We start from the raw sequence: 13,856 nt of genomic DNA, 5'->3' as shown, positions 1-13,856 counted from the left end.
TTCATTCCTTTTGATGCCCAGCCTCTAATTTTCCTCCTCCTGTGTGGCCCCCAGTTCAGGTGCACACATTTTAGATATCCTCTTTCCATTCCATTATTCTCTCTTGAGGAGCACACTCTTCTACCACTTCTTACTCTTTGCTTCTACACAATCTCATGCGGATATTTTTCTCTCAGTGTAAATCCTCCCCAGTGAACTTTTGGATATAGTTTCTGTGTAACTGTAAAGTGGTGACTGACTGGGTTATTTCATCTGCTCAGTGTCCTCAGGGACACTTAGGTAATTATCTCTACCTACTACATTTGCCACATTTTTTGCCTATTTCTAAGTCTGCAGTTTTTTTTGTTTTTTGTTTTTAAAATATATTCTAGCTGCTTCCTCACCAATGGTCTGTTGGCCAAAGTTCCCTTTTAACTGCTATCTCAGTTTTCATCATGGGAAGAATGCAGCTATACAGGATATGATTAGAAGTATATACAAGATGGGGGCACCTGGCTGGCTCAGTCAGTGGAGCAGGCAACTCTTGATTTTGGGGTCATGAGTTCAAGCCCTACATTGAGGTTACTTAAAAAAAAAATAAAATCTTTAAATACGCATACACACACACACACACACACACACACACACACACACAAGGTGGTTTTGTTTGTTTGCTTGTGGGTTTCTTTTTTTTTTCTTTCATTTTTTTTTGGTCTTAAGACTGCAGCTGCTTTTGGATGAGAAAAACACTGTAGAATCAGTTCCCTAAACTGAAAGGTGTTTTTTTTTTTGTTTTTGTTTTTTTTAAGATTTTATTTATTTATTTGACAGAGAGAGACACCACGTGAGAGGGAACACAAGCAGGGGGAGAGGGAGAGGGAGAAGCAGACTTCCCACTGAGCAGGGAGCCCGATGCGGGGCTTGATCCCAGCACCCTGGGATCATGACCTGAGCGAAAGGCAGACGCTTAATGACTGAGCCACCCAGGCACCCCCCTAAACACAAAGGTTTTTTAAAAGTGCTTAGTCAACTCTGTTTCTCCCAAGTCTTGTTTGTTTTTTTTTTTAAAGATTTTATCTATTTATTTGTTTGAGAGAGAGAGAGTGCATGCACAGGGGGAAGAGCAGAGGGAGAAGGAAAGAATCTCAAGCAGACTCCGTGTTGAGGGCAGAGCCCAATGTGGCACTAGATGTGTGAGATTGATGACCTGAGCCGAAATCTAGAGTCACTCAATTGACTGAGCCACCCAGGTGTCCCAAGTCTTGTTTTATTCTAAACTAAATTCTACTGATGGATGGATTGCTGTCTCTTCTTGGTAAATCTCTCTCTAAATTTGGATATTTCCTGCAGATATGATTAAATTAAGCCACAGTTTATCAACATTTGAATTCCAAAGTCCTTTTATTTTTCTAATATTTGGAAAAATTAAGCTTAGCAAAAATTAATTCAGCAATAACTTCATTTTCAGTAACCAAGGATTTTTATAAAAGTTGAAAAAAGTACTATCGGTCATCCCTGGATTCATTCATTGTTCAACAAATATTTATTGAGCACCTATATTATCTTAGATTGCATAAAGGGATAAATAAATCAGATGTGGTCTCTGTTTCTTTGTATCTTACAGATTAGTGGAAGAGATAAACAAAATGCAGTGGAATAGATAAACAAAATTAGTGGAATAGATAAACAAAATGGAACTTACAGATTAGTAGAAAATTAAAAAATAAAATATAGTTTAGGTTTCAACATTCTGAAGTAAATGAATAGAGTGAAGGAATATAGATAGGGATATAGGTAGTAAAGATGGTTGTCATCTAGGAAAACTTTGATGGAAAGAATATTTAAGTCGTGATCTAAAGGATTTTTTTTTAAGGCATGCCACACAGAGTGGAGGAAGAATATGTTCCAATTACATGCAAATGTATGTTCAAAATCTCCAAAGCAAGAAACAATCTGACAAGCTCTAAGATTTAGAGGAACCCAGCATGGCTAGAGTGGAGTAGACATGGAGGCAACAAAAATAGATGTCTTAAGAAATAAGCAGGAACCACAGATTATTCAGGAATTTGTAGGCCACAATGAGGATTTTGGATTTTATCCAAAGTATAACGAGAAACCATTGGTGGGGGGTGGTTAAGCAGAGGAGCAGCACATTCATATTTATGTTTGCAAAGAGTTATACTGGCAGCTCTGTGCAACATTGATTTGAGAGGATAAATATTGATACCAATAAAGCAGTTGAGGCATGAGAGCCAAATGATAGATGATAGTAATTTGAATTAATCTGATTCAGAGGAGATGCTGAGAAAAATCAAGACATTTTTAGAGAAAGAAATGAGCAGCTTGAGATGGCTCTAGTACCAGAGGTGGGAATGGTAAGGAAGAAGGAGGAATCAGAGAAGACAGCTGGCTTAAACCACCAGATGGGTGGTAGCACTAATCACTGAGATGGGGAAGTATGGAAGGAAAACAGGTTAGGAGAGAGGGCAGTATATTAAGAGTTTTATTTTGAAAATGTTTGAAATACCTGTGACATAGTCAATAAGACATGTCAGGTGAGAATTGACCTATGAAGCTGGAATGCAGAGTACAATTTTTGGATTGAGATATAAATTTGGAAATCACGAGCATTGAAAAAAAATAAGGTCTTGGATTGAATGAAATATTTAGTGAAAACATAGAGAAGAATAAAGGAATCCAGCATAATCTGAGAGTTTGTAATTTTAGAGTTTATAATTATAATGGCAACATTGTTCAAGTTCCTACAGTGTGCTAGACACTTTATATATTTTAAGTATTTTAAATACTAGTTCATTGTAGAATTTCAATAACTACTACTTGATTGAATGAAAGTGCAGCCTTCACTAGGACAAAGATTTTTTTCTGTTAGAAATGTGGTAGAACGTGTCCTCATCTTAGCTGAAGTGCCAAAACTAAAGCATACAGCATAGTTGCCTCTTTGTCTAAAAGAGACTAAACCGTATCCAGAACATTCATCAAGGGATTGAGGCTGGGAAACTGGTTCATTTTCCAGTATATAAGAGGACAGCATCATCAGACAGGAGATTGAAGAGTATGAATATCTTTGAAGAGTCTAACAGACATTGTTTTCCCAAATTCCTTGCTCCCTACATATTCCAAGTATAAGTACCTCAAAAGAACTACAGATAAATAATGGGAGTAGTCCACAGAATGGAAACTGACATTTGGGCCTGAAGCGGAATGCACTCTGAACTGCAGAAACTCATATTCTTATGCTTCCACAAGATGGAGTGTGATGAAACCGGCCTTGAGACTTGGTGTTGGTGGGACACTGTTGCTTGGATATATCTGAAGGGTAAAGGTTAGCTGAGGATGACTTTGATGATAGAGAAGAATGACAAGTGGGAGTGACTGATACTTCCTGAGTTTGGATTAATGGGAAGCAAGGAATACAACTGGCTTTAGCCTTCTCCAAAGGACTTCTCCAAAAGGAGTACCTGTGGGATACCACCAGAGCAAGGAGTAGGGATTCCCTAGAGGTGAAGTGAAGAAAAGAGAATGATTTGTGCCAGAGGATCAATGTGGGATGGTCCAAGAACCCACAAAGGTGCCCTATGGGAAGAAAGACTTGCATGCAGGCATCTGCCATCAGAGGACCCAGTGCCAGAAAATGGCAGCACCAGCTACCTATGGCTTTTCTTCCTTTTCCTCCAGTCCCACTTTTACCTTGTCTCCATTCCTGCCCCAAAGGAGCTAGAAATAGCAACTAGAGAAGGGTGAGTAGGTGAAGCATGGAAGAAACTAAACATGGTTCTCACCCTCCTTTCCCATTGCAGACTGGTTAACCCAGATCGGGGGCATGGGCAGAGATGCTTCTGTGAGGAGATGAGAAGCAATGAACTGGATAACATTGGAAGTTTTAAGTTATATTGCAGTGGACTTTTAATATCTGAAAATGAGGACTGTTCATTAATGCTTGGAAGTCACTGCAAATTAAGGGTTCTTCTTGAGATATTATCCAAGGGGATGGAAGGAATAGCTGACAGAATGGGTTTGTGGGGCAGTGGTAGGAGAAAATTAAATTGCTTGTCTTTTGCACCCTTCTGAAAATAGCTCGTGAATAACTTAGTTCTAATTAGAAATTATTCCCAAACTCCTATTGCTACCTTCAATGAGAACTTAGATTGAGACAGAATCAGTATCTTAGGTTACATATGCTTGAGAATAAGATGGCCCTGTGTGTATAAGACTGATGAGAAAAACTCTTTTCATTGGCATGAAATCAAACATATAGAAAATGCTGGAAATACCTAAAGAGGTCTCTTGGTTTTCTTTTCTATTATCAATTTCTACATCACTTTCTGAAGGTTGAGACCAATAATTAGAGTAAGAAGTGGGATATACTAATTGCCCCAGTAGACCTTTCTGTGATCCTGAGAATGTTCTATATCTGCTCCATCAGTCATGCTAGCTACTAAGGTACATGTGACTACTGAGAACTTGAAATGTAACTATAACTGAGGAATGGTTTTTAAATTTTATTTAATTTTAACTAATTTAAACTTGAATAGCTACCTGTGGCTAGTGGACAACATGGGTCCAGACTCTTTAAGGGCTTGTACTAAGCTACACACAGCATGAAATAACATTATTTTAGAATTGACAAAGACAGTTCCCAGGCATTTTCCATCTTAAAAAGTTTATGTTAGGGGTGCCTGGGTGGCTCAGTCGGTTGAGCGTCTGACTTTTTTTTTTTTTTTTAAGATTTTATTTATTTATTTGATGAGAGAGACACAGTGAGAGAGGGAACACAAGCAGGGGGAGTGGGAAAGGGAGAAGCAGGCTTCCTGCAAAGCAGGGAGCCTGATGCAGGGCTCGCTCCCAGGACCCTGGGATCATGACCTGAGCTGAAGGCACACGCTTAACGACTGAGCCACCCAGGCACCCCAAGCATCTAACTCTTGATCTCAGCTCGGGTCTTGATCTCAGGGTCATGAATTGGAGCCCCATGCTGGGCTCGACACTGGGCATGGAGCCTATTAAAAAAAAAAAAAGTCTATTTTGGACTCTTACTTTGGTCAAGTATCCTGTGTAGATACCTTTTGCTCTTATCTACATTACTTTTTGTTAATCTATAATGTTTTTTCCCTCTTTTATTAATCTGGCTAGTGCTTTTATAACATTTGAAGGAAAGAGGGTGTTTCCCCCACTTTAGAAAGTATCCTAATTAAGACAAATAAGTCATGCAGCTTTTATTTGTCACAATTTTCCCTGTAGCTAGAATTAAATGATGCTGTCAAAGGGCAATGCTAGTGTTTGATGACTTTTAATATTTTTGTCCATATCAAAAGACTAAATAAATGCGATCGACATTCCCAATTCCTAACTCTGTAGTAATTATTCCAATAAAGACATATTCATGCTACCAAGCATCAATACATGTTCTTCATTGCCCTAATAAATCTGCTCCTAGAAAATAAACCATGTTCAGCTTGGGCTTTAGAGAGAATATTAGCAAACACCAAGCTCAGAATGTTATTAACCAAAGTCTTCAGCACATGGGGCTTACAAAATATGGATTTTTAAAACCGAAACACTTAATGAGAACTATCAAGAAAGAAGAATCATATCTTCAAAGGGGCTGCATATTATATTTAGGGTGGCTCCTTCAGCAAATAGCCCAAATGAGGATTTTAAATAGCACTGGCTATTCAGGAGAACTTATTTTATAAATGGCTATCTCATAAAATAAAACAACTACAGAATAATAATATCAACTGTTATGAGTACTCCTTGCTGGCTGACTCTATTTTAAGATATTCAGAGATCCTCACAAGAACCCCATGAGTTAGATACTATTTTATTCTCATTGTATAAATGAGGAAACTGTGGCTTTGAGGAAACTGTGTTGTTAGGAGGCTGTCCAAGGCCAATACTCTGGGGTGGGAGAGTTACAATATTTATCAAATCCAGGTCTGTCTAACTCCAAAACCCATCCTTCTTATTACATATTTAAAAATCTATTTTATAAAGACCCACTATATATTTTCTACAAGATTTATTTATTTGAGAGAGAGAGAGAGAGTGAGACCACAGGGGAGGGGCAGAGGGAGAGGGCGAAGAAGAGAATCTCAAACTCCCTGCTAAGTCCGGAGCCTGTGAGGGGGCTCGATCTCACAACCCCGAGATCATGATCTGAGCTGAAACCAAGAGTCGGATGCTCCACCAACTAAGCCACCCAAGCACCCCCAAGACCCACGATATATTAAGACAAGTCATTAACAAGGCAGTGCCAACCTTCTTGTTTCAGTCTGAATAATTTCAGCATGCTACAAACCTTTCTTTGTGAGTTTCTGTTAGCTCAGTCTGCTAGATAATATAGATTAACTTTATTGACTATTAAATGGTTAGCAGTTTTACTTGGTAAAATCTTCCTTTAAGATTATATAAGAAAATAAGTCATAAATTTGTTCAACATCCTAGTCATTCAAGAAATATTTGTATCACTCACTTTCTTTCTCTCCCTATCTCTCCCATTCTCCCTCTCTCTATATATATCCATCTCTCTCTATATAAATAGATATATTTAGGAATTCACATCCTGTTTGCAGATCCACTTGCACAAGAAATATTAACACAGGGAAGGACCTCAGCATCAAATTACTGGAACAGGCACTACTTTATCAGTGTTTAAAAGAGGGGAAAAATACTTTGAATTCAGGGGATCTAAGACAAATGGTATGAATATAAACTCATGTATAAATGGTAGAGTATAAACTCTGTCTTGGTCGATTCTTTACAATCCAGATATGTGAGGAGAGAAAAAAAAGATACTGTATAGACAACAGGAATTTATTTTCCATAGTTCTGGAGGCTGGGAAGTCCAAGATCAAGGTGCTGGTTGATCCAGTTTGCCAGTGAGGGATCTCTTCCTGGCTTGCAGATGGCTACCTTCCGGCTGTATACTCATATAGCAGAGAGAGAGAAAGAGAGAGAGAGAGAACATCAAGTTTTCTGATGTCTTTTCTTCTACGGACACTTAACTCATCAGGACAGCCTCACCTTCATAACCTCCCCTAAACCAAATTACCTCCTAAAGGCTCATTCCAAACACCATCACATTAGTAATTAGTGCTTCGATGTAGGAATTTTGGGAGAACACAGTTCAGTCCACAGAAGGTACATTATAACAAAACTCCAAGGCAGAAGTACTCAGTGACTCTTGGTAGGAAAGTGACTAGACCAGCAGGGTAAAAATGGGAAGGTAAGTAGAGAAACACCCAGCACATCCAGATTAGCCATAACTTCCAGGCTAAGGAGTTCAACATTGCTATATAATTGAACTTGATGAAGTTGTTAACCAAAATTCATTTGGTGAGATATTATAGGATGTTTTAAGGAGAGAAGAAACAGAGAGATTTTGGATATAGGATGACTTGTCCCAATGTAAATGTGCCATAAATTACCTTACTGCATGACTCATTTTGTAAGAAACGTGATTCAAAATGGAGAAATGAGAGTCAAATGAGTACAGTATGACAATAAAAGATCTTAGAAAACTATGGATACAGGAAACTATATATATCATAGGGCCTTTTTCTCAAGCAAGCATGTAGAAATGTATAACAGCTACCATGTATGGAAAGAAAAAAAATTTTTGGAGGATGGGAGAAAGGAGGCAATTAACTCAACAGCTGTCAATCAGAGTTGGTTTTGAGAAATACTAAAATAGATGCATGACTTGTAAGGCAAAAAGCAGCTCCACTCCAATTTGCTGACCCAGCTTTTCTCAACTACAGTATTTACAAAAATGTTGGTTTAGAGCATTGTATTAAGAAGCACAGTGATCATAACCCATCTGCTTATCTTTTTTCTTACCTAAGACAGGAGGGAGAATACTTTTTTAAAATTAAATTTAAGTTCAATAATTAGAGAGTAGGCATTGAACATATAGAGGAGGAAACAAAAAAGCTAAATAAGAAAAATCCTCTTAATAAAAAAAGAAGTAGTAGTAGTTACAGGGAAATAGCAAAAATAAGTACTCTAAATGACTTACTTGCATTTTTCTGCTCTTTTACTCTAAATTTCATAACCTTAGTGAAGGTTAGCGTTTCCTAAACACAGTGTGCAAATGGCCCTTTGGAGTTCATATTATTTTGTTTTTTATTTTTTAATTTTTATTTAATGGAAGGCAGTCATTGATTTAATTCTGGTCAGGATCCACACCGGGGGCCCTGCCAGCCCCGTCCATGGTGGGTATATTTTACTTTTTAATTTATAAAACTGTCAGATTTATTAAAAGAGAATTCTTAGCTTTCTCTTGAGTAAGTGGCTTAAAGGACAATGCATGTTAAGTCAGGAAAGAACAATCTATGTCCTTTGAGACTTTTTTAGCAAGCAAATAATTTTACTGTTTAGAAACTCCCATTCTTAAAAGAAAGCACAGGTGAGTATTATATTTTTTTTCTAATTAAGAGCTTACAGGGGCGCCTGGGTGGCTCAGTCGTTAAGTGTCTGCCTTCGGCTCAGGTCATGATCCCAGGGTCCTGGGATGGAGCCCTACATCGGGCTCCCTGCTCCACGGGAAGTCTGCTTCTCCCTTTCACTCCCCCTGCTTGTGTTCCCTCTCTCACTGTGTCTCTCTCTCTGTCGAATAAATAAATAAATAATCTAAAAAAAAAAAAGAGCTTACATAGTTTTCTATATTCTCTTAAGGATTACTATAGCCCCATAATTCTTCTAAATTTTATCAGTTCCATAATTTTTCCTCTATCAAGGTTTTTTTTTCATTTTATTTTCATATACATCTTATTTTTGCAATAATATTTTCATATGCACACTACTGACAAAAATAATGGATAGAAGCAGTTTTACTAAGTTTGTGCTGCTATATTTAGAAATAATGTAATGTTCATCTTATGGCATATAATTCTTAACATATTATTGTAAGTATATTTAAATACAAATCAGTAATTTTGGCAGTGATCAGTTTAGTAATTCTGTTGTTTCAAATCCTCTTTCAACTTAGAAATTATATCCATCGTTTCTACCTCCTATTTGAAAGATTAGTGGCATCTCCATTAACCATAAGGTGAAAGTTCATTGCTATGCACAGATAACTTCCATGGCCATTTTTGATAGCTTTTGGTTGGATCATCCCCCTATATATATATATTTTTTTTTTCCTTTCCTCTCCTATTCTGTCCTTTTCTCTCTTCCTTCTTTTCTGGAACCCTGTTAAAAAATATTCTTGCTACCACCATTCTCCCCCATCAGATTCTGGCATCAGCATCTTTTCCTTAATTTACTTTGCAATAATCCAGTTAGTCTATAAATTGAATCCCTTAAAAATAAGGAATGTGATTCATTGAGTTGTATCCACCTGTCACCGGAAATTTTGGAACTAACTTAGTATTCAGTTTCTTGAATACTTGAGCACATTTTGAGTTTCATAGGTTTGTGGACCCGCTTGAGCAAAACAACTAATTATAACCTAGTTTCTATAGAGTTGCAAACAATTGCAGAGTGGAGCACTGGTTATTCACAAATTGGGAATTGCCTATATTGTTTTGAGAGACGCCTGTTCCCATTTGGGGCTCTTATGACAGGTACTCAATTCTAATGCTTTACTGAGATTAGAGGTGGGTTTAAACCGTACGGTTCTAAATGAAGCAGTTACAGCTTTTCACCTTGCTCACATGTCTGTCTCAGAACTTACTATTTTATGATTATTATTTGCTTTAAGATTGTCGTGTAAGGAGAAAGGTAACCACTGGTGGTTGCGCCGGATTGCAGGGCGAGGCCGGCTGGTTCCTGCAGTGCCCAGGCCTGCACGGAAGCGCCCAGCGCCCGGCAGAACCCAGCTGAGGATACACGCTTTTCCCTCCCTCTCTGCCAGAGGGCTGAGCAGCAAAGCGCTCCCCGGGGGCATTGTGTGTGAGCTGGCCGCAGATCGCAGGCCCAGGGGGGCAGCTCCACCACAGGAGACAAGACACGCCTCAGACCGGGCAAATTCCCGGCCCCCTCTGGCCCCAAGCCAGCAGCCGCCGCCCGCCACCTCTTCTCCTCCTCCGCTGTGGCCCCGGCCGCCCTGCCGGGCCCCGAAGTCGTCCGCGCCTCGGCGCCGGCCCCTCGGCCCACGGCGCTGGCGGCGCGGTTGGGACAGGACCGATGTGGCGCATGCGTGGTGGCACCACCAGGCGCGGGAGCTGCGGCGGTGGGGACGCCGGTGGGGACAGCCGCGGGCAGGGCCGTCCCGGCCGGGCTCGTGGGGGTGGCGGCATCGGCGGCGGCGTGGGCTGGCGAGGCCGTGCGGGCGGCGCCCGACAGCAGCTGGAGGAGCGGTTCGCCGACCTGGCTGCGAGCCACCTGGAGGCCATCCGCGCGCGGGACGAGCGGGACCGGCAGAACGCGCGGCTGCGCGAAGAGAACGCCCGGCTGCGGCTTGAAAACCGGCGGCTGAAGCGCGAGAACCGCAGTCTCTTCCGTCAGGCTTTGCGGCTTCCCGGCGAGGCTGGCGACGGGGCGGCCGCAGAGGCGGCCAGGGCCACCCCGGGCCCCGAGGAGGCCAGCACGAACCGGAGGGCGAGAGGCAGCGGCCTCGAGGACGAGCCAGGCAGCCCCAGGGCCCTGAGGGCCCGGCTCGAGAAGCTGGAGGCCATGTACCGCCGGGCCCTACTGCAGCTGCACCTCGAGCAGCGGGGGCCGCGCCCGCGTGGCGATAAGGATGAGCCGCCTTTGCGCGCACCCGAGTCAGGCCTGCGCGCCCCGGACTCAGAGCCCTCCGAGCCCTGGCTGTAGCCCGAGGCCGCGGCCGGGGAGAGGCGGGGCCTCGTGCGGCCCCTCCTTCTCCGCGCGCCGCTCCCCCATCTAGCAATGCCCTGGGCCCACCGCCGCAGGACTGGACCACTGCGCTCTCCGCCTTCCATCCCGCACATCCCAGGGGGGATTGGGGGGTGGAGGGTCGGCTGAGGTTGAGAGCTTGCCGGGCGCTCTGGATCCGCCACAGTGCAGAGCACCTGCCTCTTGCCCCTGCTGGTTTCCATGGGTTGAGGCCTAGAAACGGAGGGGCGGGTTTTACAACAGCAAGAAATGGGTGCCAGTCAACACTTCCTAATGCCTGAACTTTTCAGGGTGTTGTGAGGACCTCTTCTATTTTTTTTTTCTTCCTGTTTTGGTTCTTTGAGGAATGAATAATGCATTTTGAGTTGGTTGAATTTGTTGTTCATTCTTCAGTCCCCTAAAACCTCCAGCCATTATCTCTTACGTGGTCAACATATGCTTTTATGAGTCAGTATTACTAAAGTACCACCTTTTTATTAAAAAGGTAATATTTATTACTTAGGAACTCTATGTCTGCTCCCTGCTCCAGTCCTTAAACATCTAATATATTGATTTGTTTACCCCAGGAAGTTTTTAAAATATCTGCCTATAAGTGATCCTTTAAATTGGTAAATAAATCTGATGCATTAAAAATAACCTAGAAACATCCCATGACTATTCTTTGAAGTGTGTGACATTTTTACACGTTTAAGAAATATACATGACATGTATAAATTTTACATGTTTTATATTTGACTTTAGTTATTCTTTGTAAGCTACCATTTTTGCTTAATGTAAGTGATCGTTTTAAATAATTAGATAGTCTAAATACTATTTCATTATTTTTATTACATCTTAGGTATTAGAGCATAGTCAGTGCACAGCTACTTTGCCTTCTTTTGTTTAATAATTTTTAAGAAATTATGAATTATTTGTATATCAGAAGTATCCAAACAGTGATTTAAGTCTCAATTGTGGTTTCACTGGCAAAAAAAAAAAAAAAAAGTAGTTGATTTCAACAGCGAATGTTCTAAAATCACTTTTTTGCATTTTACTGAGTAGGCACTTTTGCCAACTAAGTAAAGAGGATACCATTGTACCTCATAAAAATCATGGGTATAATATAGTGTTTAAGTGATGGAAAATATCAGTTGAAGAAAAAAATAATAAGTTTTTGCTAGAGCTAGAAATTATTTCATAAGTTAGAGATTTTGTTTTATTTGTGACATATTCCAAAAGTTTCAAATATATTACATATATTACAAAAAAGGTACCAGGGAAAGTAGTTTTGTGATTTTTCTGTTTCTGGGCTGTTGTTTTTTTTTTTAATATTTTATTTATTTATTTGACAGAGACAAAGCGAGAGAAGGAACACAAGCAGGGGGAGTGGGAGAGGGAGAAGCAGGCTTCCCGCTGAGCAGGAAGCCTGATGCAGGGCTCAATCCCAGGACCCTGGGATTATAAAGGGAGCGAAAGGCAGATACTCAACAAATGAGCCACCCAGGTGAACCTGTTCCTGGGTTTTGAAGACACCTTGTGCATTTTGCCTAAAGGTACTTGATATTTGGTTGTAAATACTTAAATCTTCCCCTCTGACCGAAAAATATAAGAAGAATCTTGGTGAGGATAATTAGGTATATGGAAAGTATTTCTATCAGCTTTACTTCATTTTCTAATAGTGAAAGAAAGAAAACAGTTTTAGGAGGCAGTAGGAATTGAAGAATAGGAAAAGAGCCTATCAGCCATACTGCTACTTAACTGTAACTTTGGGTTTAAATTAGTTAATCTTTCCAAGCCTTAGTTTTCTCATCATTAAAATGAGCACAACCTCTACCTCAAAATATAAAAATTTTATTGAGATGTTATATGTAGAATGCCTGCATCAAAGTAAGTGGTCTATCAATGAGAATTACAATCTAAAATGTGAAAGTCATAAATGCATATTTTACTGACACTTTGCTTTCTGTATTTTGTTCCTTTATGACTCTATATTAGCAGAGAAATATATTCTTTGAAAGAGTTGACATTTTTCACTCCTTATAAATAAATAGAGGAGGTAAAACCCTATATAATAAGGGAATAATGCATCAAAATTTGCCACATGTGTCAAAATTGGGAATCTTCAACAAGCAAGCAAAATACTTAGTTTACATAGTTTTTATGCACCTTTTGTCTTAAAATCATGTACAATGTAAGTATGTGAGAAAAAAATTGTAAAGGAATGAGGCACACATATACAAAAGTGAGGACAACTTTTAAGCGTAATTCCTGAAAAAAATTCTGAAACCAAAATGTCCCAGAAGATGGGTTAAGGCTAATATATTTCAACTTTGTTGAAATTCTCTGCTGATAACTGATAAAGCATCATGTAATAATATAAAAGATGTTTGTGATATCAAAATATATGCCTGTTAAAGAAGTGGGTAAAGTTGATTTTAGAAACGTTTGATGTAGGATCTATTTTGATCTAAAATAAACCAAAACTTTAGATCATCATACCTTGACATTTTATTTTCATAATTTGTTGTTGTGCAATGAAGAGGGCTTATAATTTATAGAAATGAGCAATAAAAATATGCCATGTTAGCAAACAAATTTAGTGAGAACAATTGGCATTTTTAAACACCATTTTCTATGGCTGCTATTCACAAAACCATACTTTATCTTTTCCTCTATAAAAACATATATATAAGTCAAAACAATATGGAATGAGTATGTATGTAGATCATAGAACAAGTTATCCTTGCTAAACTTCTTGAACATATTTATAATATTTATAACATATTAGAAGAATACTGGAAAACATTTTTTGTCTCATTTAGTCTTAGACGTAGGTTTGTCAGTTTAGGAGTATTGCCATGATGAAACTAATACCAAATTTTTAAATAAATTGAATGATCAGTACATAGTAAATAATTACTAGTGTGATTTTGATGCCACTGCCAAAATATCATTCTCTGTTTCGCTAAAAGGAACAGATTTTCACTGAGAATTTGTCACAAAATCTTCATATATGAATGACACAATTTATTAATCTTTCTGTTTAGCTATTAATCATTACAAATTCTCATTTT

The 13,856-nt window shown here is 39.5% G+C and overlaps 1 protein-coding gene across 1 annotated transcript; it reads left to right on the top strand.

Annotated features, from left to right (window-relative positions):
• The first annotated feature begins 9,714 nt into the window (after nucleotides 1-9,714).
• Nucleotides 9,715-13,278, top strand: TUSC1 (tumor suppressor candidate 1). The gene has a single exon (XM_006727800.3). It carries the CDS (start codon nucleotides 10,132-10,134, stop codon nucleotides 10,759-10,761), a length of 630 nt encoding a protein of 209 aa, XP_006727863.2. The 5' UTR covers nucleotides 9,715-10,131; the 3' UTR covers nucleotides 10,762-13,278.
• Nucleotides 13,279-13,856: the final 578 nt, after the last annotated feature.

Source organism: Leptonychotes weddellii, chromosome 14 (assembly GCF_054177405.1).
Source record: "Leptonychotes weddellii isolate Sample4059 chromosome 14, ASM5417740v2, whole genome shotgun sequence".
NCBI lineage: Eukaryota > Metazoa > Chordata > Mammalia > Carnivora > Phocidae > Leptonychotes > Leptonychotes weddellii.
Note: the sequence above shows the minus strand (reverse complement) of the source record. Positions and strands in the feature narration are given on the sequence as shown.